Source organism: Acipenser ruthenus, chromosome 12, assembly GCF_902713425.1.
Source record: "Acipenser ruthenus chromosome 12, fAciRut3.2 maternal haplotype, whole genome shotgun sequence".
Classification (NCBI taxonomy): Eukaryota; Metazoa; Chordata; class Actinopteri; order Acipenseriformes; family Acipenseridae; genus Acipenser; species Acipenser ruthenus.
The window spans coordinates 41,736,027-41,761,989 of NC_081200.1; the positions used below are offsets into that span (position 1 = coordinate 41,736,027).

General features: G+C 44.1%; 2 protein-coding genes across 7 annotated transcripts in view; one reads left to right on the top strand and one right to left on the bottom strand.

Moving 5' to 3' along the window:
- LOC117417398 (low-density lipoprotein receptor-related protein 8-like) overlaps window positions 1–6,203 on the top strand; it is a 66,937-nt gene extending 60,734 nt beyond the window's left edge. Inside the window, exons 16-19 of the mRNA XM_059035196.1 lie at window positions 12–260; window positions 3,006–3,074; window positions 3,871–4,046; window positions 5,087–6,203. Of these exons, the coding sequence (XP_058891179.1) occupies window positions 12–260; window positions 3,006–3,074; window positions 3,871–4,046; window positions 5,087–5,125 (533 nt within the window). The 3' untranslated portion in view covers window positions 5,126–6,203. The remainder of the gene's footprint in view (window positions 1–11; window positions 261–3,005; window positions 3,075–3,870; window positions 4,047–5,086) is intronic.
- Window positions 6,204–9,361: 3,158 nt separating this feature from the next.
- LOC117417356 (KN motif and ankyrin repeat domain-containing protein 4-like) overlaps window positions 9,362–25,963 on the bottom strand; it is a 34,755-nt gene continuing 18,153 nt past the window's right edge. For 5 of the 6 annotated variants that reach the window (XM_059035192.1, XM_034029454.3, XM_059035191.1 and 2 more), the window contains 9 exons: window positions 25,330–25,400; window positions 22,701–24,773; window positions 19,152–19,263; window positions 18,519–18,698; window positions 17,423–17,507; window positions 16,743–16,962; window positions 15,589–15,731; window positions 14,813–15,013; window positions 9,363–11,058 (listed from right to left, as the gene is read on the bottom strand). In XM_059035192.1, coding sequence (XP_058891175.1) covers window positions 10,957–11,058; window positions 14,813–15,013; window positions 15,589–15,731; window positions 16,743–16,962; window positions 17,423–17,507; window positions 18,519–18,698; window positions 19,152–19,263; window positions 22,701–24,773; window positions 25,330–25,345 — 3,132 coding nt within the window. In that variant the 5' untranslated portion in view covers window positions 25,346–25,400 and the 3' untranslated portion in view covers window positions 9,363–10,956. Of the gene's footprint in view, window positions 11,059–14,812; window positions 15,014–15,588; window positions 15,732–16,742; window positions 16,963–17,422; window positions 17,508–18,518; window positions 18,699–19,151; window positions 19,264–22,700; window positions 24,774–25,329; window positions 25,401–25,963 lie in introns of all 6 variants that reach the window. The other variant, XM_059035195.1, reaches the window with a different exon arrangement.

Sequence of the window (25,963 nt, forward strand, 5' to 3'; positions counted from 1 at the left end):
TTACTCCATAGGTGTCCCAACAGTGTGGCAGAAAACAAAAACAAAAACCACCACCACAAAAACCACGACCACTACAACCACCTCCAGCACTACCAAACCAGCGACCATCCCAGCTACAGCCCTCCCAACAACCAGCACAGCTGTGAGCCACCCTGCCGCCCCCTCCCAGCCTCCTGCTACAGTCCCAGAGGAGCTCAGCGAGAGCACCACCCTGCCTCCGGCGAACCAGCTGAGAGAGAACAGCAATCTGTCACATCAGTGTAAGACCTGTTGTGTGTGTCGTCCCTGATGAAAATGTACCCTTTTTGTGTAAAACATAGCGGATACTTTGGACTTACATTTTGCAAATGTACTGTCCACTGCTCCCTCTTCATCCTGCTGTAGTCAGGAGCCAGAGTGCTGGTGTTCTGCTTTAACAAGAGTGCAAGTTACACAACACCTGCAGCCTCCCCGGTGGGTATTTCGGCTGCTAATGGCCATTTGTCAGGGTTACTCTGAACCAGCAAGCTGATGTGCACAGTTAATAAGCTGGACTGAACAGCAGCTCCCCACCATCTGGCAGCAACAATGTTATTTTCAACTGGGGAAATTCTTTTGTGTTTTTGGAACAGAAAATTCAAACGGCTGATCAATAGTTTAGAACTCATTGAAATACAAGTTTATCAGGGTAATTTTGCAGATGCTTAGACTATAAATCGTCTGTGCTTTACCGTGCTGGTTTTTGCAATGCTTCAGCATGCTTTACCACACTTTGCAATGTCTTTGCGATTCCCATCTTACTCGACCACAGTAAACTGGTATAAGTGATTAGCTGCAGCATTTAGGATGCTTTCGTTTTAAATACAAGGGCTGCAACAGCTGAGTTATCAGACATCTTACACGCACACACATAGAAACACACACAGCTTTAAGCTTTATGTGATGTTTTTGCCACTATTGCAATATGAAAAGGAAGATGCAAAGAAGCTGTAGCTGTACGGCATCTCTTAAGTGAGGATGCGGGAGAGCACAGCCCAGTGAGAGCAAAGCAGTGATGGAGAGGAGGATTCGAGACAAGCTGCATGGAGCTCCTTGGCCATGCGGGACAGCAAGCAAGCTGCCAGTATCGTTGCGTGGCAAATGAAGAGCGAGAAAGAAGACAATTGTATTACACCCATGCATCCAGAAGTCCCGTTTTCTGTTTCAAACAGTTATGTTGTATTCTGATAATGCATGTCATTTACAGTGTCACACATCTGGTCTCTGAGGCTCTGTGAGCACTAATGCACAGGAAAACCACACCACTGAAATAAAGGACACACAGATGGATTAAAAGGTTGATTGTGATGTACAGGAAATCAGATAAAGTAACCACCTTATCATCTCGGATAACCAGCACTGTCATGGCATTCATCACATTCATTATTTTTAGAGTTGTGAGGCCTATAGAGGGGGTTCAATAAAATGTAGTCTAATCAAAATAATTACTTTACATTAGAAAAGAAAAACAGCAACAAGCAGCAGCAGCAGCAGCTTGTTCGTTTCAGACGTGGCCTTGCAAACCAAACTTTGCAAGCCTGGTTGAGTTAGTGTGGCCCCAGGTGATATCATAGACTTCTAATCAAGAAACTAAAGTACATCAATATTTATAAGACTAGTTTTATTAAAAGTAGTCGGGAGGCTGCAAGGCTCCAATCATAAAAATAGGTATCTGGAGGCTGTGTAACAGAAAACAGATCCTGCTGATAACTCCTCTAAGTAATCTGGAGGCTGTGTAATTGGTCTCAGATCCTGCTGATAACTCCTCTAAGTGATCTGGAGGCTGTGTAATTGGTCTCAGATCCTGTTGGTAACTGCTCTGAAGTGATCTGAAGGCTGTGTAATCGGTCTCAGATCCTGCTGATATTTACATAGTAGTTACATAGTTACACTGTTATTATGCATAGGTACAATGTACTTCATGTGTAAACCTTTGATAAACGTAAATACACAATTGTATCAGAAAAGGGTTAGGGTTATAGCGTGCAAAACAATGTACACATTAAGTACATTGTAACTACGTATAGAAACATTGTAATTATGTACAAGTACACTTGTATTTACTAAGTAACTACAATGTAAATACAGTCATTTGAAGCACTTCATGTAAAGGGCTACCCAAATACAACAGCAGACTACAAATTATCAGCAAAATACTATTACCATTACCAGTGCCATACTGTATTCGTGCAATAAAACAAATCGCTAAAACTTGGTTTACTTTGGCTACCTTTGCACTGCTCCGGTACGTTGCAGTTTCCCTCGCTTTTACTTGTGCACTGGCTCTGCACAGCACAGCACAGCACAGCACCAAGGCAGGTGCAGCACAGCACAGCACAGCACCAAGGCAGGTGCAGCACAGCACAGCACCAAGGCAGGTGCAGCACAGCACAGCACAGCACCAAGGCAGGTGCAGCACAGCACAGCACAGCACAGCACCAAGGCAGGTGCAGCACAGCACAGCACAGCACCAAGGCAGGTGCAGCACAGCACAGCACCAAGGCAGGTGTAGCACAGCACAGCACAGCACCAAGGCAGGTGCAGCACAGCACAGCACAGCACAGCACCAAGGCAGGTGCAGCACAGCACCAAGGCAGGTGCAGCACAGCACAGCACAGCACAGCACCATGGCAGGTGCAGCACAGCACAGCACAGCACCAAGGCAGGTGCAGTGCAGCACACATTTCTGTGTGAAGAGGGGAATGGCTAGCAAGTTCTGTCTGCTGTGATAGTAATAAATAACTATCTGCTTGCAAGGATCCTGTGATGTGATGTGATGGTAATAAACATGCAGGGATCCTGTGATGTGATGGTAATAAACATGCAGGGATCCTGTGATGTGATGGTAATAAACACAGATCTGCTTGCAGGGATCATGTGATGTGATGGTAATAAAAACAGATCTGCATGCAGGGATCCTGTGATGTGATGGTAATAAACACAGATCTGCATGCAGGGATCCTGTGATGTGTTTCTTTCTGTTTCAGCTGGGAGTGAGCAGCATCTTCTTGGAAGCAGTGTCACAGTGGCAGTGATTGGCATCATCATTCCTATAGGTTTGTACCAATAGAATATTGCAGCCTGGGCCTTTCTGAACCGCATCTTTCTACAATAGAAAAGCAAGGTCCAGGCAGAGACAGTAGAGCTGTTTCTTGATGATTGTAACACAGACAGGCAGAGACAGAAGAGCTGTTTCTTGGTGCTTCTTTGCAAAAAAGGAAGGAGGTAAATTTGGCTGTAATGTGTGTCTTTATTTCTTAGCAGACGCCCTAATCCAGGGCGATTTACAGTCGTAAACAAATACATTTCAAGAATCACAGTCCAAGTAATAATACAATTAAGAGCAAGATAAATACAATGACTTTGGTTCAAGGAAGTACAAGCGTGACAAAATACGATTCAATAATACAGCAGATCAGTGATAGTTACATCGGGATATAATTAAATACAGAATACTACAGATTAAATAACACTTGGCAGATTACAGTACTCTAAAGTACAGGATTAAATGCAGTAAAATAGGGGGCAGATAAGAGTAAGTAAAGCGCATTTAAGGAAGGGTGATAAGTGTCCCAGGGGAAAAACAGAGGAGTTCTACAGGTGCTTTCTGAAGAGGTGAGTCTTGAGGAGGTGCCGGAATGTGGTCAGGGACTGGGCAGTCCTGACATCTGTAGGAAGGTCATTCCACCACTGCGAGGCGAGGGTGGAGAAGGAGCGGGTTCTGGAGGCAGGGGAGCGTAAAGGAGGTAGAGCCAGTCTTCTAGTGCAGGTGGAGCGGAGAGGTCGATTGGGGGTGTAGGGAGAGATGAGGGTATCCATGCATTCAGCTGATTGTTGTCTCTGCCGCGGCAGTGCTGGTCGGGGTGATGTGCACGGGAGGCTATCTGATCTGGAGGAACTGGAGGAGGAAGAACACAAAGAGCATGAACTTCGACAATCCCGTGTACCGGAAGACCACGGAGGAGGAGGAGGAGGAGGAGGAGATCCACATCGGGAGGACGGAGCAGATCGGCCACGTCTACCCAACTGTGAGTGCCAGGACCCCTGCCACTGCGTTCCCAGACAACGCGGCTCATTGCCATTCCACACAGGGAGCTCTCCCCGGTGCTTAGTCAGACAAAACGCCTCGGCTTTTCACCGCAGCTCACAGGGGGACAGTCATGCAGGCGCTCAGAGTGAGCCGGAGTCTTCACTGTGGTTAAAAACACTGAACACATTTTAAAAGACAACCACGGTTTGTTTTTTAATCAGGAGGAGAAAATTTGAGTGTTCTGCTAAGAAAAGATTTTCTTTGAATCTTTGTGTGTGTTGTTTTATACAAGTCTATAGTTACTTCTTAACCACAGGGTTTGAACAGATTTAATTGGAAATAGGGATTTGACTGTTGTTCCCTATAATTATGTACCATTAGAAGAACATTTTTGGTTTTTATAACTTATTGTTTATGGTAATTTTAGAATATATATATAAAAAAAAAAAGAAATGTCTGAAATTTAAAAAAAGAAAAAAAAATGGATAAAATTCCTTTCTCAAAATGTACTGTGTATTATTAACAGCTTTATTAAGCCTGCTGCTCCTTTGAGATAAAGGACCAAAATGAACAAGGGCCAAAGAATATCCCATTCATTAGCACAGGACTGCCCCAGACTAATCATTCTGAACCTGCATCTCGGCTCAGTCCCCTGGGACCAAAGATGAGGTGCAGAGCCTCGCTATGCAGAGGCCTCTGTGCTCAGCGTCGCGCTGCTAGAGTAGGGCACTCAGATCACTGAACTGCACTGCAAGTGGAATGTCAATGCCAGTTGGGCTGGATGATTAAAAACTAGGGAAGAAAATGCCACTGTACTTCAGAACAAAGGGAACCCCCTGCAGTTCTGTTTACTCTATTTTCGTCACCCCCTCATCCATTATAAAACCAACAAGGCAAGCCACCACTACCCAGGGCTGAATGAATTTGCAGCTGTAATAGGATTTGCAGAGCCCGGATTATTACATTATGAAATGTTTAGAAAGCGCAGTGCAGATCTCAGAGCTGTTCTGTTAATGTGTTTCTATCGGCTCTCTGCAGCGCGTGGCTCTGAGTCTGGAGGATGATGGATTGCCATGAGGGGAACACCTGCCCGTCGTCCACAGCGACTGCGAGCCAAGCCAGGAGAGCAGCGGCTGCAGGTTCGAGGTGCTGAGAAAGCGGAGGGCTGGGGGAGCTTTTTTTTTTTGTTACATAAATGCAAATCCTTTTTGTGATCTACAAGTTTTACTTGTTGTACTACTACTGCCCTTTTACAGTACTGAGGCAACCTGTTAATGATGACTAACCTCATTGCCCATCATGTTAGTGTGGATAGAGAGATTCAATCCCCCACAGACTGGACTGGACTGGACTAGTATACTCGTTAATACTGCTTAATGGTTCACTGTTTCATATTTGTAGTTTTTTTCTTACACTTTGTGGATAGCGTTGCACTGAAAAGGCAACGATTTGACCACTGGCAGGCAAAAAGGGAGAGTGGCAAAGAGGGTTGGGAGGGGTAGCTAGGAAGGGGCAGTTGTAAAGATGGTTTGAGATTTAAAATTGTGCTGTTGGAACTGGTAAAGAAAAGCCCTGTGGATAATGGGTAGTGCCAGGTTAGTGAGCTGCAGGGGGTAGACTCTGTGCCCTTTACCATAAACATTCATCTCCACTATGTCAAAGCGCTGGGGCAGCATAGCCATTGAGGTGGTAGTGATGCCATGTAACACATGCATGAATGATCCACACAGGGGGCTGGGATTGCAAGAGAGCCCGTCCCCTGTCTGTCCGCAAACTGCCTTACAACGGCAAGGCTTTAGCGACATCTTAGAACCCAGAGCCTTAGTGGGTTTGTACTGCTGTGTGGGTGGGGTCTCTTAGAACCCAGAGCCTCAGTGTGTTTGTACTGCTGTGTGAGTGGGGTCTCTTAGAACCCAGAGCCTCAGTGTGTTTGTACTGCTGTGTGAGTGGGGTCTCTTAGAACCCAGAGCCTCAGTGGGTTTGTACTGCTGTGTGAGTGGGGTCTCTTAGAACCCAGAGCCTCAGTGTGTTTGTACTGCCGTGTGAGTGGGGTCTCTTAGAACCCAGAGCCTCAGTGTGTTTGTACTGCTGTGTGAGTGGGGTCTCTTAGAACCCAGAGCCTCAGTGTGTTTGTACTGCTGTGTGAGTGGGGTCTCTTAGAACCCAGAGCCTCAGTGTGTTTGTACTGCTGTGTGAGTGGGGTCTCTTAGAACCCAGAGCCTCAGTGTGTTTGTACTGCCGTGTGAGTGGGGTCTCTTAGAACCCAGAGCCTCAGTGTGTTTGTACTGCTGTGTGAGTGGGGTCTCTTAGAACCCAGAGCCTCAGTGGGTTTGTACTGCTGTGTGAGTGGGGTCTCTTCCCTCTCCACAGCTGAATCAAGCAGGGGAAAGTCACTTAATTGAGGTTTCTTAATTATTTTGCCAGCTCTCCACCTGGATTTACAGTTGCTGTAAATGGCAATGGATAACACTGAGTGCTACAGGCTAATATGAAGCACACCACTAGGAGGCTCATGCTTACTGCAAGACTGGATGGGATTCCTTAGCAGGAAATAAGCAGAGCGCTCCAAATCCTTCAGAAATTGCCAGCTTTGGCAGATTTAAAATATATAAAACAACACATTTGATGCTTCTCTGCATGGTAAGCCTTCAAGACAAGACAAGCGTTTTATACTTCATTTCTTATAGTTCCAGCTTGTGTTTAATGTTTTGAGGTTGTAGGTTTATTTAATGCTTTGAGAATCTCACCCATAGGGGCGGATGAGAGTTCAAGAGTGTTTATAACAAACACATTTCACCCTGAAAAGCGAAGGGCAGTCAACCCCAGGCAGCTTGGAGAGGAGATGACCTGTGATCATTTACATGTGGGATAGCAGCTTGCAGGGTGGCATGTACAACAGCTATCCTAACGTGTGAAGCCAGTGATGACAGAATCTTTTTATTATTTTCAATTCATTCATAAAAGCAGTAGATCAGCATACTAGGAAAGTACTTGCCCTGCAGCCCTATGAATTAACTGGCACTCTGCACTGAGCAATGCCTTTGTTCCACACTGGCTGTCATTCTTGGTACGTGACAGAGTCGCAGTCCCTTTCTGTTACCTGTGTGTGCGGACTTGGGGAATTTCTAACACACTTGCTGGTTATTAGTGTGGACTCGGTTCATAATGCAGCCATATCAGAGACCGTTCCATTTTCTATGCTGTTTGTTGCACAAACTTTGAAATGCCTTCTGCACTGTGTAAAAAGTCTTGGGGGAAGGGTGATTTTTTTAAATGATAATGATATGTAAATACTCTTTCATATTACAAACATTTTGATAAACATTTCTGTAAAAAAAACAACTATAAAATACTGCAAAAAAAAAAAAAAACCGAGAATAGAATATGTTTGTATGCAACAGCAGTGCAGTTTTTAGTTTTTGTACTACTTGATTGTAACACAAATTAGTTATCAGCCAAAGTGTTTTGTATCTGTTTCGTTTTTGATTTGTTTTGTTGTTATTATTTAATAGTGTTGCGTTTGTTGTACTCCACTGTCTTTCTTTGTTTGTTATTTGAGTTTAAGTTATTGGTGCCTTGTATGTTTTCGTGTGTATTTCATGTGTATTTTAGGGAGGGGGAGGTTTAATATGTAGCAACTGCTGTACTTACATAGGAAATCATATACAGAACTATATACCAAAATTGACTTGCTCATCTTTCTATAAAATGAACTGTTCATACATTATATATATATATATATATATATATATATATATCTTTTTTTTCAGTTAGTCTCCATAGTAAAAAAAAGAAAACAAGTCTGTAGACTATGACTATTGAACTCAGTAATAACAAGATTTGAAAATTGATGGCTGTGAATTTATTCGCCTGCATTATTTTAAAAAAAGATGCTCCTACATTCTCTGACAAAAAGCCAGCTTTAGCGTTCTTTCCAGAAGCTGTGCTAGTGATGTGCAGGACAACCTGGGCCCCTGAGCTGCACTGGAGCCACTGTCACCAAACCCAGAAACACGATCCGTGTGAGAGTAAAACATTGCATTTAATTAGGAGCTAGTCTCACTGGCCCATCGGTAATCTCAGTCAATAAACCACAGAAGACATACGGCCTCCTTTACATATAAAAGGAAAGAAGTGCTCTTGGAGTCCTGGGTGACCCTAATGAGCTCATTGCTACCATGTATCCATTGATTTCCTTGTCAGTCTCGCTTGAAGCTTTCAGCAGCACTGGGCAGGGTGCTGTTTGTGTTCTATTTTGAGTTGCACTTTACAGAAAGCCCAAACGAGTTAGAGCACCGGGGTCTGTTTTAATTTTCAGGTCCAAAAAGTCCCCTGGGTCAACATTTTGAATGCTTGAATCAGATCACCGCGTAGTCTTTGTTCAAGACTGAATAGATTCAATTCTTTTATCCTGTCTGCATACGACATGCCTTTTAAACCCGGGATAATTCTGGTCGCTCTTCTTTGCACTCTTTGTAGAGCAGCAATGTCATTTTTGTAGCGAGGTGACCAGAACTGGACACAATATTCTAGATGAGGTCTTACTAATGCATTGTAAAGTTTTAACATTACTTCCCTTGATTTCAACACTTTTCACAGTATATCCGAGCATCTGTCAGGATCTTTTTGTGTAGTGTCAGGATCTTTATAAAAGAATATACCTAACTCCAGACCCAAGAACGCGATACACACTAGATATCTCCTTTTCTGAGTTTCTCACAATGGTAATTATTTTCTTACGTTTGTTTCTGTTTTCTTAAATAGGATAAGACTGACTAGCAATTATAACAACTGAAAAACACAACAACTCCACTCCACTGTGCAGTGACAGGGTAACAAAGCCTACATAAACAAACACATACATTACATGAAATTTATATAAACCAACATTAATATGCAACTAAAAATTTCTGTTTTTCTATTCTAATGTCTTGGACCTATAATCTGGTGAAGTTCCCAGCATCCCTCAGTCTTGTAGTACCCCCTCTCTGTTTAATGTATGCCAGCGCTGTTCTCTGCTCCTCGACGTGTGAATTGTAGGGTTACTTTCTTCATCAGCCTTCTGTTGGAATGCTTCTCAATGGAACTCTCAGCGCATCATCATTGTACAATAACAATGCTGGGATCTGAAGGCCTCATTGTGATGCTGGTGGAATGCACTGAATCCAGGTAAGATATCTTAATACCATGCACAGGAGCTGGGGTGGCAATGCGTCAGTAAACTCTGCAACTGATAATACCATTAACAGGACAAAGAGCAGGAACGCAGTTCCAATGTAAATGTGAAATGTTCTGCACAAATTATTGACATGACTAGCACATGAATAAGATTCATATAATTGTATCACAATTTACACGCGTGCTTATTGAATAGCTTTCTTTCTGCACAGCTTACACATATTAAACTCTTGATGAATGCATGCACAAACTGAATACAAATATAGCAGTAACACAATTATGGTCTATCTTTATTGTCATTACCGGCCTATTGGTGTTTTGTACCTCTGGGCAAATAATGCCGAAACAAAGCGATTTGCAATCTGTTTCATCAGCCTATTCCCTGTTTAATTATTTATGATAACTTTATCCCTGTACTGCAGCCTCGCTACCAATGCACAAGTGCTGAGCTCCAGTTAAAAACAAGAGTTTACTCATCAAATTCAAATTTGAATGTATTGATTTAATCAGGATGGAACCTTGGATGTACATCTCATTTACAAGGGAGTCCTGGGAAGAGAGGACAGCGAGAAATAACATCCTATAAAATCAAAACAAAAATAAGAAGCACATCAATCAAACAAGACAGAAACAGAAATACAAAACTGGATATTTCCGAGCCAAAAAAGTAATGAGTGACTGGCTTTGTCAGGAAGGGTAAATGTGGGGTCGCCTTGTGGATTGCTCATAATAGCACAGCTCCTTCCCAGGATAAATAAATGATTAAATAAAGTCCTGCATCCTCCCAGTATAGCTCATTACTCTGCTCTCACTCACTGTGCTTCTCACAGCACTGCTGTGGGGAGTGCCGCGCTGTTCAGCATTGTTGCTCTGCAGATCGTCCATCACCCCTGCACTGGGAGACAGAGCCGAGTAGTATCTGTTAACAGCGAGTCCTTCGCAGGCTTGGTGATTGAATGGCTGCATTGCATTTGTACAGTATGAGCAGGATTCTCTTTGCAAGGATGTTAACAAAGGGCACACGCTGCGTGCACAGCCAGGTGAAGCGTCTGGGTCCTCGGGGCTTGGCTGTGTGCCAGTGGAGCAGCACCCTTCTGGGTCCTCACGGCTCTGCTGTGTGTCAGTGTCGAAGGGGTATAGTTCTCAGTGTCATGAACACCAGGTGAAGCAACGTGCAGAGCTGGAATACGAGAAGTACAGGACTCGGGCATTTTAATAAAAATATAACAAAGAAGAGTGTAACCTCCAAAACAACTAGAATGTCTGTGCGTGACGTTAATTGTCAAAAAGAAACAAAATTCATCAAAGTCTGTGCTATTTTATTAAAATGTATTTATTTCCGTGTAAGTCAAACACATTTCTTGCTCCCAAGTCACTGTGTAATCAGCCCATCATCTTCACACACAGCAGGTATGGGTTGGTCTCGATTACACAGAGAAACAGCGCTGTTCCACAAACATGGCAAAGAGCAGCGCGCTTGCAACACACAGGAACAAGACGGCCCCACCTCATAGCCAGCCATGCTGCGTGTCCCTCACGTGTTTCTAATCCATGTACGAGGGGCATTAGCACAATGCTAAGGACATAGTAAATATTGGAAGCAGCTCCTTCAATCCAGACGCTGCTCTGAAGTCCTGTTTAGAGGCGATCGTGGGAGCTGTATGGCTCTGCTGAGTAGGCCCTGTGTAGCTGTGCAGCTCAGAATAAGAGAAAGGCTTTGGATGGAGTTGCTATGGAGCCGGAGAGTCCCTCTGGCCTGCGTGGGTATAGAGAAGGTCAGCAATCTCTGAGAGGGAGGCCTCCAGTGCAATAGACAAAGCGGTGTTCCCATCCTAAAGAGAGAACATACACAGCACAGTGAAGAGGGAGCTGAGAGAACACACACAGCACAGTGAAGAGGGAGCTGAGAGAACACACACAGCACAGTGAAGAGGGAGCTGAGAGAACACACACAGCACAGTGAAGAGGGAGCTCAGAGAACACACACAGCACAGTGAAGAGGGAGCTGAGAGAACACACACAGCACAGTGAAGAGGGAGCTGAGAGAACACACACAGCACAGTGAAGAGGGAGCTGAGAGAACACACACAGCACAGTGAAGAGGGAGCTGAGAGAACACACACAGCACAGTGAAGAGGGAGCTGAGAGAACACACACAGCACAGTGAAGAGGGAGCTCAGAGAACACACACAGCACAGTGAAGAGGGAGCTGAGAGAACACACACAGCACAGTGAAGAGGGAGCTGAGAGAACACACACAGCACAGTGAAGAGGGAGCTGAGAGAACACACACAGCACAGTCAAGAGGGAGCTGAGAGAACACACACAGCACAGTCAAGAGGGAGCTGAGAGAACACACACAGCACAGTGAAGAGGGAGCTGAGAGAACACACACAGCACAGTGAAGAGGGAGCTGAGAGAACACACACAGCACAGTGAAGAGGGAGCTGAGAGAACACACAGCACAGTGAAGAGGGAGCTCAGAGAACACACACAGCACAGTGAAGAGGGAGCTGAGAGAACACACACAGCACAGTGAAGAGGGAGCTGAGAGAACACACACAGCACAGTGAAGAGGGAGCTGAGAGAACACACACAGCACAGTCAAGAGGGAGCTGAGAGAACACACAGCACAGTGAAGAGGGAGCTCAGAGAACACACACAACACAGTGAAGAGGGAGCTGAGAGAACACCCACAGCACAGTGAAGAGGGAGCTCAGAGAACACACAGCACAGTGAAGAGGGAGCTGAGAGAACACACAGCACAGTGAAGAGGGAGCTGAGAGAACACACACAGCACAGTGAAGAGGGAGCTGAGAGAACACACAGCACAGTGAAGAGGGAGCTGAGAGAACACACACAGCACAGTGAAGAGGGAGCTCAGAGAACACACACAGCACAGTGAAGAGGGAGCTGAGAGAACACACACAGCACAGTCAAGAGGGAGCTGAGAGAACACACAGCACAGTGAAGAGGGAGCTCAGAGAACACACACAGCACAGTGAAGAGGGAGCTGAGAGAACACCCACAGCACAGTGAAGAGGGAGCTCAGAGAACAAACAGCACAGTGAAGAGGGAGCTCAGAGAACACACACAGCACAGTGAAGAGGGAGCTGAGAGAACACACACAGCACAGTGAAGAGGGAGCTGAGAGAACACACAGCACAGTGAAGAGGGAGCTGAGAGAACACACACAGCACAGTGAAGAGGGAGCTCAGAGAACACACACAGCACAGTGAAGAGGGAGCTGAGAGAACACACACAGCACAGTCAAGAGGGAGCTCAGAGAACACACACAGCACAGTGAAGAGGGAGCTGAGAGAACACACACAGCACAGTGAAGAGGGAGCTCAGAGAACACACACAGCACAGTCAAGAGGGAGCTGAGAGAACACACAGCACAGTGAAGAGGGAGCTGAGAGAACACACACAGCACAGTGAAGAGGGAGCCGAGAGAACACACACAGCACAGTGAAGAGGGAGCCGAGAGAACACACACAGCACAGTGAAGAGGGAGCTGAGAGAACACACACAGCACAGTCAAGAGGGAGCTGAGAGAACACACACAGCACAGTGAAGAGGGAGCTCAGAGAACACACACAGCACAGTGAAGAGGGAGCTCAGAGAACACACACAGCACAGTGAAGAGGGAGCTGAGAGAACACCCACAGCACAGTGAAGAGGGAGCTCAGAGAACACACACATATCTGGCTTGCGATAAGAGAATCAATGAGCAGATTTGATAAAGTAACTGGAATCAGGTTTGTGAAGGCTGAGTCGAGTATGATCTTTGGTAAGGTTGTTGTTTTTTTGTTTTTTTTATACCATTCCCCCTGACTGGGTTTAATCTGATTAGGATTTGCTTCCACACAATCAGGACCTCCCACTCAGAAGTTATAAAGCTAAAGAACATCACTGCTGGGGTTAGTATGTTATGGTAACCTGCAACATTTTTCATAAAGGACAGGTGCAAGGCTTCCTTATCTTGTATTACACTAGACAGAGATGCTTAGATATTGCAGGACTTACAGGCAGTGACCTGCAGAGGGGGCTTGTCACACACCACTGCTGGACAATGCAAATAAAAATATATAGAGAGAGAGATATACAACAGGTTGAAATGAGTGGTAATGTCATTGAAATGCATGTAACTGTCAGGTAATGAAGTGTTTCAATTAAGCGTTTAATGAACTGGGTAACGGGACACTCAAAGTGAAATGATTGAGTATTTCATTAACAGCGTATTGAGACATTGAAATGATTAATTGAGAATCTCTAACCACAGGGTGTGCCAGCGCCTGTGGACAGCGCTGTAGAGAGTTCAATAATTCTGCACAGATAGCTTACAGTGGCTGAGTCGCCTCCCTTGATCCATTCCATTCTCATGACAGTGTGTGTTTCGTTCCATTCTCATGACAGTGTGTGTTTCATCCTCATGGTTTTAAAAAGTTGTGATTAATGAGTGTGTCGTCAGCAGTTCAGTGTTGTTAGCTGTGCTGTACTGTGTGTACAAGCTCTGTGCAGCTTGTGGCTGTTTTCAGATTAGAGAAGCTATGATATGTGTGCTGAATCAGATGTACAGCACAAACAGAAGTGGAATCTGCACAAAGCACTCCAGCCGATTTGAAATTCACTTCCTGACAATCTAAAAGATGCAACTAGAGCATGTGCTGCACTGCTATGAGTAGTTCTGCAAAGCTTGTATCTGCAGGGATTGATGTAATTTATACTGACCGATGAATGCGCAACTTATAATGGTAATTGTATCCTTCTGTCTCAACGTGAGGCCCCAGCCGCTTCCTATAACTGGGGTTAACCAGGAGGGAGATTTAAAAAATGAAGCAGGCTGCATTAAATAGATTCTGGGCTCCACTGAATTATCAGACAGAAATACCCTAAAGAGACTTCCTTATCCCTGCCTCTTGCTGAGAGCTGTCTTGAGCACAAGTTATTGTGTATGTGTGTCTCATATTCTCAGGGAACATGGAGGCTGTCTGTCTGATAAACTGAATCTTGGGGTACACAGAGTGAGAGCTGTCTGTCTCTCTCTGTATGTTTTTCCATGTATCTAGAGAAGCGTGTATGGTTAACCTTGGTCTGGATGTAATTTACAGCAGTGTCTGGGGAGATCAATGTCGCTGACATGCTTGTTTTAAAGTTGATTATAAGTGTGTCGCTGTTACTTAGATCCCAGGTGTCAGAAACATGATTGGGGCTTCGATTTTTGTTCATCAAAAGGAAAAGCGTGCAGAGCGGAAGTGGAAGGCTTGAACAAATCCACGGCTGGTCCACTGCCACGTGAATCACTCCTTAGGGAGCACAGAAACCAAACTGCGGACGAGGCTGTAACCCGTGACTCATCCTGGCAGCGCTATGCAGAAAGAACTTGCTTTTACTGGAATACACAGCAAGCTGATTGTATTACTCTGGGTGCACAGTGGCACCGCACACTACTGACTGGGTTATGATTGAAAGGAACGTTGCTGGTCAAACCCCCTGTATTTCGGGGTACCACAATGTTATTTAGTTCCTCAGTTTGCTTTCCCCCGGGGATGCCCGCTCGCTGCTCTCATTCTCTATACTCACGTTGTCGGCGAGCTGTGCTCTGCAGCCTGGCTGGGCCAGCAGCAGCCGCACGATCTCCGTGTGGCCGTGCTCGCAGGCACACATGAGCGCCGTGGAGCCGTCATCGTCCTGGATGTTGACGTCAGCCTCGCACGCCAGCAGGGACCTCACCATGTCCGTCCGGCCGTGACTGACCGCCAACATCAGAGCCGTCTGACCAGCCTGCAGGTGCACGCAGGGAGAGCTCATTACCATCTCCACCTCGCTCGGGCCTCGCATCCTTACAACAGCCCCCATGGTAAAAGCAGTAAACTACTGTGTACCCAGGATCGTGCACAGCTACGGAAACAGTTTTCGTGGTGAACAAATGGTGGTTTATTCAACCCATCTCAAAGAACCATGAAATAGAGCAGAAATAAGCACTTTATAAAACTAAGCTCTTAACTATTTTATGTATTTATTCTGTTTTTGACAGGGACATTGTATAATTTTTAACATAAATGAACATGTCATATGATGCATTGTACCCAAATTTAGCAAAAAGCTAATTTTCATTGGTAGTCCCTGGATTAAGCTCTAACTAAGCACTCTCTGAATCCATAGCCCTGATCCGCTGCTGGTAGTTTCCTAAACTCACTCTGACAGCCCACCGTTTACTGCTACCGGTCAGGATAACTAAAACTCCCAGAACCTCTCTGCAAGTTATGTAGTCTTTTAGCGTATATATACCATAGATGGCAAGTCTCAGAGTCCTGCTCCCAGTAGATTAGGAGTGCAGGTACTGTGCTGTGCTGTACCTGGCTGGCTCTGGTGTTGATGTCTCCCTGTCTCAGAAGCTGCAAGGCCACCTCCATCTCCTCCTGGGACTCTGTGGCTGTGAGTGAAGCCAGCATGATCGCAGTGTAGCCAGCCTTGTTCTGATGGTCCACTTTGCACCCCCCTGAATGAGAACCGGGTTAAAGATACTGACTGTGTTACACTGCACAGATTACACTGCATTTACACTGCACAAACACAGATTACACTGCACGATCACAGATTACACTGCACTGACACAGATTACACTGCACTAACACAGATTACACTGTAATCCTGAATGAGTTTCCCTAGGTGCAGTACTTGCAATGCAATAAATACGGTGCTTTCAGATGATCTCAGGGTTCAATAATTCCCAGACTCAGTTTATGATTAGGCCATGTGGACAGTGCGCTGTACAGTATGTGTATTTTACTGCTAGCAGTATTTCACTATTTATGGTGTCTAAGGATAATACATGTTCATAAGTATTAGTCCTAATACTAAACATCAGCATAAACTTAACAATACATTAATTACTGGAATGTAATGTTACAGTTTTGCACTGAAGTGCACATAATTATACTGTAATATACTCTATCCTTCTAAGAGTTCTACAGTAAAAGCATAGGAAAGTGCAGTAAACTATTGTAAAAGCATTATAAATTATTAAAAACATGGTAAAATCATCATAAACAAAATGACAGTGCAAATGTATTGAGTTATAATGGTAAAACCACTACCTTTTTCTCCCTCTACTATAGTAAGCATTTTAATGGTCAGGTTCAAGTTGTAAGCAAATCAGGTTATTTGTTTTGTTTTGTTACTTGTAGTTAATTGTTTTTTTCAGTATCGGCACCCTGTTCTATTTCAATAACCCTTTTTCCTTTCCCCAGTGCTCATCACAATACATTGACTATAAATATATATCATTTTTTTTTACCATAAAAATATTTGTAAGTCGTCTTGCTGTTGCTTACACAGAACTGCAAACACCGAGAGAGGCAGAGACACAGCGAGAGCAAATGTACCAAGTTCAGCTTTTCTGAGGGGAGCCCCAGCAGCGTTCTTGTTCAATGATTATTTTCCACTGCTCCACTATTCATTAGAATGGGCAGGTTCAAGTTGCCACCCCCCCATGCAGTCTCCTCATTACCTGTACCCAGCAGCAGCTTGACAATGTGGAAGTTGGAGTGGGACACGCTGTAATGGAGAGCAGTGTTTCCATTCCTGTCTGCCAGGTTCACAATGAAACCCATCAGCTCCGGGGTCATTGCTTGCAGCTCCCTGAGGTACCCAGCCACGCTGTCGGCCGAGGAGGCTTTCTGACTGGAGACTCTGAACCACTCCTGGTACACCACGCGCAGGCACTGCCTCTGGAGAGCAGGGGAGAGCGCTGATTTACTGCACAGCCCATGGAAAAAATGAGAACTGCATCCAAGAAATCTCCTCACGCCACGCTGCTAGGGATTGGGGGAGCACACTGCTTCAGATTTCATTGCATGCTTTCTGGAGTCATTCTCCATCTTACACCATTAACCATTGTTCCTCCAGAAAACTATATATCTACATACAGTACATGTGCTGTCAATGTAACACCATGCATCCACAACAACATCAGTTATATGACTAGCAGAGGGTTATGAGCACAGCACTTTACATTGTGTCTCTAATTCCTGTGTATTTACATATTAGTTACTTAATAAATACATGTGTACTTCCACAGTTATGCTGTTATTGTGCATGGTTACAATGCACTTTACACTAAGTACATATGTATTTACTAAGTAACTGCTATGTAAAATGCACAGGAAAGGGTTATTAAAGAACATTTACCATCTCCTTGTTGGGGAACTCAGTCTCTGTGAGGTGATCTTTCAGGTAATGACAGGCAGCCAGAAAATTCTCTTGTACTGTTTCCCTTAAATTAAGGAAAAAGAAGCCAGTTATCTAGTTATCTGTCTGTCTATAGATTCACTTCCTTGTGTGTAAATGAAGTGCATTTTAATGTCAATTTGCATGGCATCCCACAGAGCAGCATGTGTTACTTTGTGCTACTAGATTAATAACTACATTGATACAAGAGTTACTTTGTGCTACTAGATTAATAACTGCATTGATACAAGAGTTACTGTGTGCTACTAGATTAATAACTGCATTGATACAAGAGTTACTGTGTGCTACTAGATTAATAACTGCATTGATACAAGAGTTACTGTGTGCTACTAGATTAATAACTGCATTGATACAAGAGTTACTGTGTGCTACTAGATTAATAACTGCATTGATACAAGAGTTACTGTGTGCTACTAGATTAATAACTGCATTGACACAAGAGTTACTGTGTGCTACTAGATTAATAACTGCATTGACACAAGAGTTACTGTGTGCTACTAGATTAATAAGTGCATTGATACAAGAGTTACTGTGTGCTACTAGATTAATAAGTGCATTGATTTGTAGGTAACACGTTCATTTTGCACAGCCACAGCCATACCCGTAGTAGTAAAGGTTTAAGTGTTAATAATTACACAGTGCTTTGTAATGACCTTGTAATTCCATCCTATTTAATACAGTTTAATAACTGAGTGGTGTAATATTTGCTCTATAAACCAATCCAAGCGTGTTTGCAATCTGATTTAAAGTGTAGCCCTTATTGTAAGTTTCCTCTTTCACAATATCAAAGAGCTCTTAGAAAAGTTACCCATAGCAAAAGCACAGCAAAGTGTAATAAAGCACTAGAGTGTGGTAAGGCATTGGTAGGCATTGTAAAACCCAGAGAGGTATGGTAAAGCATATTAAAAAACAGAACAAACCAGGGTAAACTATGGTAAATGCAAAGTATAACAATGGGAAAAGCAGACAGGGAACACTGCAGCATTTCCGTGAAGAATGACTGTGATAAGCCTTTCCCAGAGAGCATTTACTGTACCTGTCAGCCTCCTCAGCCTGGCTGTCTTGAAAGCAGCTGAGACCGCTGGCCTCCTCAGCAGCAATCCGTGTTTCCATGACCCCCGCGGCTGACCTCTCGCTGGCCCTGTCACCGGGTGCTGAGCTGCCATCCTGCCCGCTGTCCTCGCCGCTCGACTCCTCGCTCGAAGTCGTTTCATAGCTGGACACAAATTATTATTCTTCCAAGAGTTTCTTTTGTGCATTGCTACATGTCTTACGACTGAGTTTTTTTTATAGATATGGATGTGTTTACCATCCTTATTTTCATTGCAACTGAACAAAGACATCTAGACCATGCATGACATATTGCTGCTGTCTAGCCCTTTGAGAGTCCCATACAGTATCTGGTTGCTTATTGTATATTACTTCTGCTCCATTACTGTACAGTAGGTGATCTGGGAGCTCAAAGGTTTACAGGAACAGCACACAGCTGCCAGTGAGAATAGCCCTGACCCTGAAGCAATAAGGATGGCTGCACTTATACCTTCATTTATTTGAGAATACACTTTGAGTGTGTGCGTGTGAGTGGGTGAAAGGCTGTTGTTGAGCTGAAAATGTTACTATGCCACCCTGGTTAAATATTTAGAAAAACCGGAATAACCGACCCGCTTACCCCCCATTGATGCCAACAAACTTGAGATTCTTCTTCGCTGCGCTCTTCCCTGCGCTGACGCTGCAGTCCTTCTTCTTCATGATGGATTTGAGAGCTGTAGCTGGGGGGCTCCCTGCAGCAACACAGCAGCATATTGTTACACTTCATCATTCAGCTTGCTTCCATAGACTGTCAGGGCTGTGTCCTCCGGGGGCAATCAACAGTGAAGCTTTTTTGCTACAGATGACAGATAGCATAACATGCACAGAAAAAAAGACAACAGACAAACCTACTGCCTGTGAATCCTCACTCGCACAGGAATAAGGCTTAGACTGAGCTGGGTTTAAAACGTATACATAAATAGACATATGACTGTTTGATTTGTGATTTAGTGGCATCCCTGGTATGTGTTCTGTTGTATAATATATATATAGATATGCGCTTCCTCTCTCGTTCACAGGTCAGTCTGTGTCACGGAGATCAAGACAGGAAATGCTACTAGAAGCGTGGTTGCTGCCGCTCGGCAGTGTCACAAGAGAAACTGACTTTCTGGATCCATTCATAGATTTTCAACCCCAGCTCTCCTGTAGCCATCAGAGGTGTTAATGGTTTAAGAATAGTCATGCATTTGAACACCTTGAAGACGCTCTGTTAGCAGTACCATGGAAGAATACTGTACTTCCTCCAAAATCATGTCCCATCCACCTACACAGGTACAAAAATCCCATTTCAATCATTTGTATCTAGTAACTGTTTAAAACGATGCATGATAAAAATGCGAGATACAGGAACTCAACTGTGTGTGGCCTTCCTTTGGCCTGCATGACTTTCTGCATCCTGGAACTCAGCGGTCACTCAAATCCAGTCGCGTTTCTCTTGAAGACCAATATAATTGGTTGGGTGCCTGGTACTGATCCTTTGTCAGGTACGATTGGTCGACCCATCACTCCTGGAAACCAAACCCCTTCCGTCAGCTTTGAGAAGCATCCTGGACTTTGAGATGTCTAAACTGGACACCGCCAATTATTACCCCAATTTTTTTTTTTTTGAGAGTCCGTCTTGCCCACATTTGCCTCAGTTCTGTCAGTCTTCTTCGAGTAAAGATGTGAGCAGATGCTCTCCACAGAATCACTAGACTGCAGCAGGGACCTGAGCAATGTGCCTGCCTTTGCCTCTATCATCTCTTTTGGATTAGCTGCAGAGCTGATGTATAGATTTGACTGTACTTATTATATAGAGCATTAGCATGTGCTGATCTTCACAAGCTTCTCGCGGCTTGGTTAATTCTGCAGGCTCAGTTCCCTCTTAAGCAGAACGCACAATGGCTGCCACTCATAAAGCTTGCTGAATCACTTAAGATGGGTTTAAATGGTTTTTAGGATGGTGCTGGCTTAATAACCTATTCAAGAGAGATACTTTAAGAAGGGTTTTGGTATATTTCATCGCACAGGATTAGTTCAGTCAGTTTAGATCACGAGGGGTATCAACATATTCACATTTCAATTTGTTCAAGTCTTCATTTTTTTAGATTAGGTTTGAAAATAACCAAGTTACTTTCTGATGTTTTAAGACCATCGTGTTTTTCGGAAAGCAGCGAAGCATTGGAAGTGTAGTCAGGTATGGAACTGTAACCTGTGCAAACTTACCAAGGCCAGTGCAGCCCTGTTATAAATAAAGTGTATTGTTATTGTAATCATGTCTAGACACCTTGCTGTAAAATACTACCGTATCAATAAAACACTGCAGTGGGGTACGGTACAGTATTCAAAGTGGTGCCCTGGAAAAGTCAGCAATATGAAAACCTGACCCCAGAATATGATTTGAATGCATAATCAATCTGCAGCTGGGGACTGCAATATGGTTCATATTGTTTGTGTGCCATTGATAGGAATGCAAGTTATTCTTTTTGTGTAATCCAATAGAAATACCAAGCACTCCATTACTGTTATGAGTAATGGGACACTTGGTTCATGTGTTGCTGCTTCTGTTCTGCATAAGGTCATGGGAAATATTTTTGGAATATTAATATTTAGTCAACCAACAACGACAACTGTAGAATAAAAGAAGAGCAAGCATCTTTGCAACCATTTGTTCCCTCGAAATATTTAATACTAAATGTGAAAATGTGGGCTTCTCTCGTGTCACTTCGTGCATTAAACATGCCACCTAGAAGCTCACATAGGGTAATCCATGGCCATCGTCGGGAGTTTTGAAAGACAAACGTTTTTCTTAGTCAAAACAACCATTATGCAGTGTGTCACAGCTGACGGCATTAATGTAACATTAGGTAGTTCAGAGCTGTGTGAATCATGGTCTGTGAAACCAGCCATTAGTGTGTATGAGACTATAATGTCTCTTCCAGAAAAGACAATGGAATACGTACTGCAGGGACATAAGGACCTGAGAAAGTTTACGAACGAGAGGACGCAATTCAGCCCATCGGCGTTCGCCCGGGTCCTAGTAGATGATTAATCTCAGAACTTTGTCAGGTTGGGTCTTAAGGGATCCAAGTGTTTCTGCCTCAAAAGCACAAGAACATAAGAAAGTTTAATGATAAAAAAACCATAAAGGGACATTTTCAGAGAGGAATAAAATCCTATAAACATTATAAATAGCTTCATGTTTTGTGATTTTATATCTCTGAAAAAATGTATATGCTTCGAAACAGCCCAGAAAATACGCAGCAGCACCCAAGGTCTGTACTGGCAAGCTAAAGCTTTCTAAATACTTGCCGAGGTTCCAGCGTTGAGTGCTCATTTCTATTTTCATGTCTGAACATACTTCATAACTAACCTTTGAAAGGGTTGCCGTGTCGAGAAAACCCTGAAAATGTATATGATGCAAAACAACTGTAGTCAGGTTCAATGCTGTGTGAAATAGTTTTGAAAACGTAGCTGATCAGTGCTTGTTTTCCTAACAGGTCTTCTGTTGAATGTGCAGTGCAGCCACCAAAAGATGCCAAGGCAAGTGTGGGGTTTATGTGTCTTGTTAATTCAATTATCTCAATCTATAATTCTTCTACTTCCCGGGAATAAAATATTGCAGCCTAGCAGCAAACTTGAAACACTTTTATTTAATCCCAGCTCGGTGGTTTACAGGACTCCAGCATACAGAACAAAAACACAAGCAGTTTATTTTATGCAGTTACATCGACCTAAACTCATTTTTCCAGCTTACAACTCATTTTACAGCCCTTCACTATTTCCTGAGATCACGGTTGACAGTTTCTGTAATTAACCATCTATTTGCCTAGATATGGTCCAGTGGTTTATCCTTTAGCTATCTCACATTCCTTTAGATATGCTTGCTAGGCATTGTGATCTCAAGCCTATTTTGCTGACAGCTAAACAGAGAACATGTGTGCAATAATATAAAACCTTAATATTTAACCCCTTAAATTAACTTTCGTACACAGGTAAGCACCCCATACTCAGCCATTCATCTTCATCAGCCATGCAAAGCACTTGGTTAGTCAATGTTATCTATGCAGCACAGCACACCCAATTCTGTGTTAGCTCACGACTGTTATCCCACATCAGAGGGGTTAAGAAACTAGGAAGTCAGATGTACCTGCTTGCTGAGCACTGCTTCCATTGGTCGCCTCTTTCTCTGCTTGTGAAGAGTACATGGAGGACAGTGTGTTGAGAGAGCTGACCAGCTGCTCCTGGATTGAACTGATCTTTGAAGCTGGCTGCTTTAGTGTGCTGGTAAGCTCTGGGTAGCCGTTCTCCAAAACCGCCCACTGCTCGTGCAAAAGCTGTTGGATCTTTGTGACATAGTGTCCTATGGTGGCCTGCATTGAGGAAGATGGCATTGGTTCTTCACGGTCACCCTTGCCTTCTTTCTTGCAATCCTGTGCCACTTCCCTGACGCACCCTTCCTTAGATTTACAGTCACCCACAACAGACGCGAGGTCAGACTCTCTGTTAGAGGCACATTGTTTCACGCATTCACTCTCCTTTTCCAGGTCTGCTACTTGTGTGTCTTTTTCAACAGGTTTGCAAGTGACAAGTTTCTGGATCAATGGTTGATCGGTTTCAATGGCTTTGTCACAAGCACTGACTGTAGCTGCTATTGATTTCTCCCCAGTCTGGACAGATGCTACCACTCCGACGCTCCTGACTTCCAAAGAGTCAGTTTGAACGCTCGAGCTTCTCAGATCTTTCTTTGGTGTCTCAGTAATGGTTGCACCAGCGCCACATTCTGCCGACCTGGTTGGAATCTGCATGTCTGTGGTGGTGCCTTTGTCAGAGAACGTCTTTACTTCCGAGCTGGCTTCTGTGTTCACTGAGGCATTGCAGCGCTGAACATAATCAGACTGCTTGTTCTTCACTACTTCTTCAGTCTGCTCCCCCACCTCAGCTCCTTTCAGCTGGGGACTGGAGTTTTCCTGCTCTGACTGTTGCTCAAGCATAAGCGCTTCCACTTTCTGCTTCAGGAGAGTGTTTGCTTTCTCAAGCTCTTTAGTTGTGTCACTTAACTGCTTCTCTAGAACCGTGAGTTTTGTCCTCAGTGCTATACTGATGAGAGCTTCTGTATCACTGTTTGTCTTCTGAGCTGCTGAACCTGCCCCTCCTTCCGTGACACAGACAGCCACGTCTTGTAATGAAGATCCCATTGGCGTGCTGGCTAGTTCTTTGTGAGCAGTGCTTATTTTCTGCTGCTGAGAATGACTGAGATCTTCACTTGCCTTTGTAGTTGATGGGGTTGCAGATGCTAACACATCTGTGGAAGATGTAATTTGCTTTTTGGCTGTACTGTTGCTTGTAAGTGAATGCAAACTATGTTTTTCGTGTTCTGTGTTTTCACGGCCAGTAGTCTGGGGAAATCCTTGCACTGAAACCGCATACTGACGGTTGAGCTGTAGAATGAGATTGCCTTTCTCTTCTGTCAGTGTTGACACCTGTTCTGTTAGCTCAGGAATTGTTTTCACCTGCTCTTCCAGCACTTTGATCCTTTGCAAAGCAGCTGCGAGTTGCTGCCGGAGATTGCTCACCTCTGAAGTCAAGACAGCTTCACAGTTCTTGGCTGTGTCCTGGGTGGAGGAGCCATCGTTTGAACAAAACACATTTTCGGATGAGCCATTGTCTCTGGGGCTGTGTCCGGGAAGCAGCTCGGTTTGATCTTCTGAATTCTCAGAGTTCTTTCTCTGCAGGACAGTAACAGGCATGCTTGAAGCCCTCAACAACTGCGGTCTAACCCTAAAGCCCAGCGGCTGCTCATCAAAAGCCCTGGTCCTGGCATCCCCTGCGGCAGCTCTCTCTGATCTGCTCGTGACACCCGGGGCTCTTGGAGAAACTCCTGCAGAAACATGGTCAGCTGCATGGAACTCGAAGATCTGCTGGACCTCCACATCCCTGGATGTGCTTCTGGGCACGAGAGAGCAAGTGGAAGTCCAGCTTTCCCTGGGAAGGAATCTGGAGCTGTTATCCGGGAGGCTGAAGTTCCTGGGCAGGGTGCTGAACTTCGGGGCTTTGGTCCTCCTTTGAATGTGAACCCTCCTGATGGTGTTGCCTTTCTCGATGTCGTCGACATACTTCAGGAAATCCAGGTCCAAGTGGAAGCCATATGGAGTCTCGACAGAGTAGGGGAGCTGCTTCCGCTGGTCTCCGCACTCAGATGGTTTAGATGAAAGGCCAGTTGCTGAAAACGCACACACGTTTATTAGGGAAGCCTGAGTTTAAATCAGTCCATTACATTTTTAATGCATGAGATTGGTCAAGGAAATCCAAAGCTTATTTAACCCTTTCTACTCTGCAATGCCAAATGAATGAACAATCCCAAATCTTATTTAAACTGCTTATTTAAGAGCTATGTAACAAATGAGTAATGATGACTGATGACTGTGGGCTGATCTGCAGATTCACAGGTGTTTTGAGTGAAAGCACTAATTGGTACAGATCTTCTTACTCAATGTGCACATTCTTTACCATTTAGTGCCCATGTGAGTTATGATCAAAACAAAAGAGTGAGACATGAAACATAGGATGTGGCTATACAGGAGACCAGATGCCAAATCCTCCGAATGTAGGAAAAAAAATGTTAATGAAGCCAGGCTGATATGAAGTTGTGCATGGCCAAACGCTTAGGAAAATGACTGCTCTCTGAAATCGTCTTCTGCTTTAAGTTACACCCAGATCTTAAAATAACCACAGTGCTGGGAACAATGAGCTTGTCATAATCCAGGTTAAAATCTTACCTGTTTTCTTGTCCATAGTTTGGTATTCTCAGTGTCATGGGAGTCAAATCTAGTGGTCAAATACGAGCAACCTTAAAAGAAAAAGAAAACAAAAATATTATAGAATAACTAATATAAAGCATGAATTAATCGGAAATCAGGGTGGCGTTTGGAACCACTAAGCATAAGCAAGAGTTTGTGCTGCATGCTGGACGGATTACTGTTCCAAACACAAGAGAAAAGCAACAGCTGACATACCGCATCCAGGGAGACACAGATCACCTCCATGAATAAAAACATCACAGCATCTGGGTCTGTAAATAACTCTTCATTCATCATTTCCTAATTAGTTTGTACAGAGTACGGACACAACAGGGCAGCAGTGTAGAGTAGTGGTTAGGGCTCTGGACTCTTGACCGGAGGGTCGCGGGTTCAATCCCCGGTCGGGGACACTGCTGCTGTACCCTTGAGCAAGGTACTTTACCTCGATTGCTCCAGTAAAAACCCAACTGTATAAATGGGGAATTGTATGTAAAAATAATGTGATATCTTGAAACAGTTGTAAGTCGCCCTGGATAAGGGCGTCTGCTAAGAAATTAAAATAAATTATATAAATAAAAAAATAAAAAACTGCAACAGAAAAAAGTGCAGACCC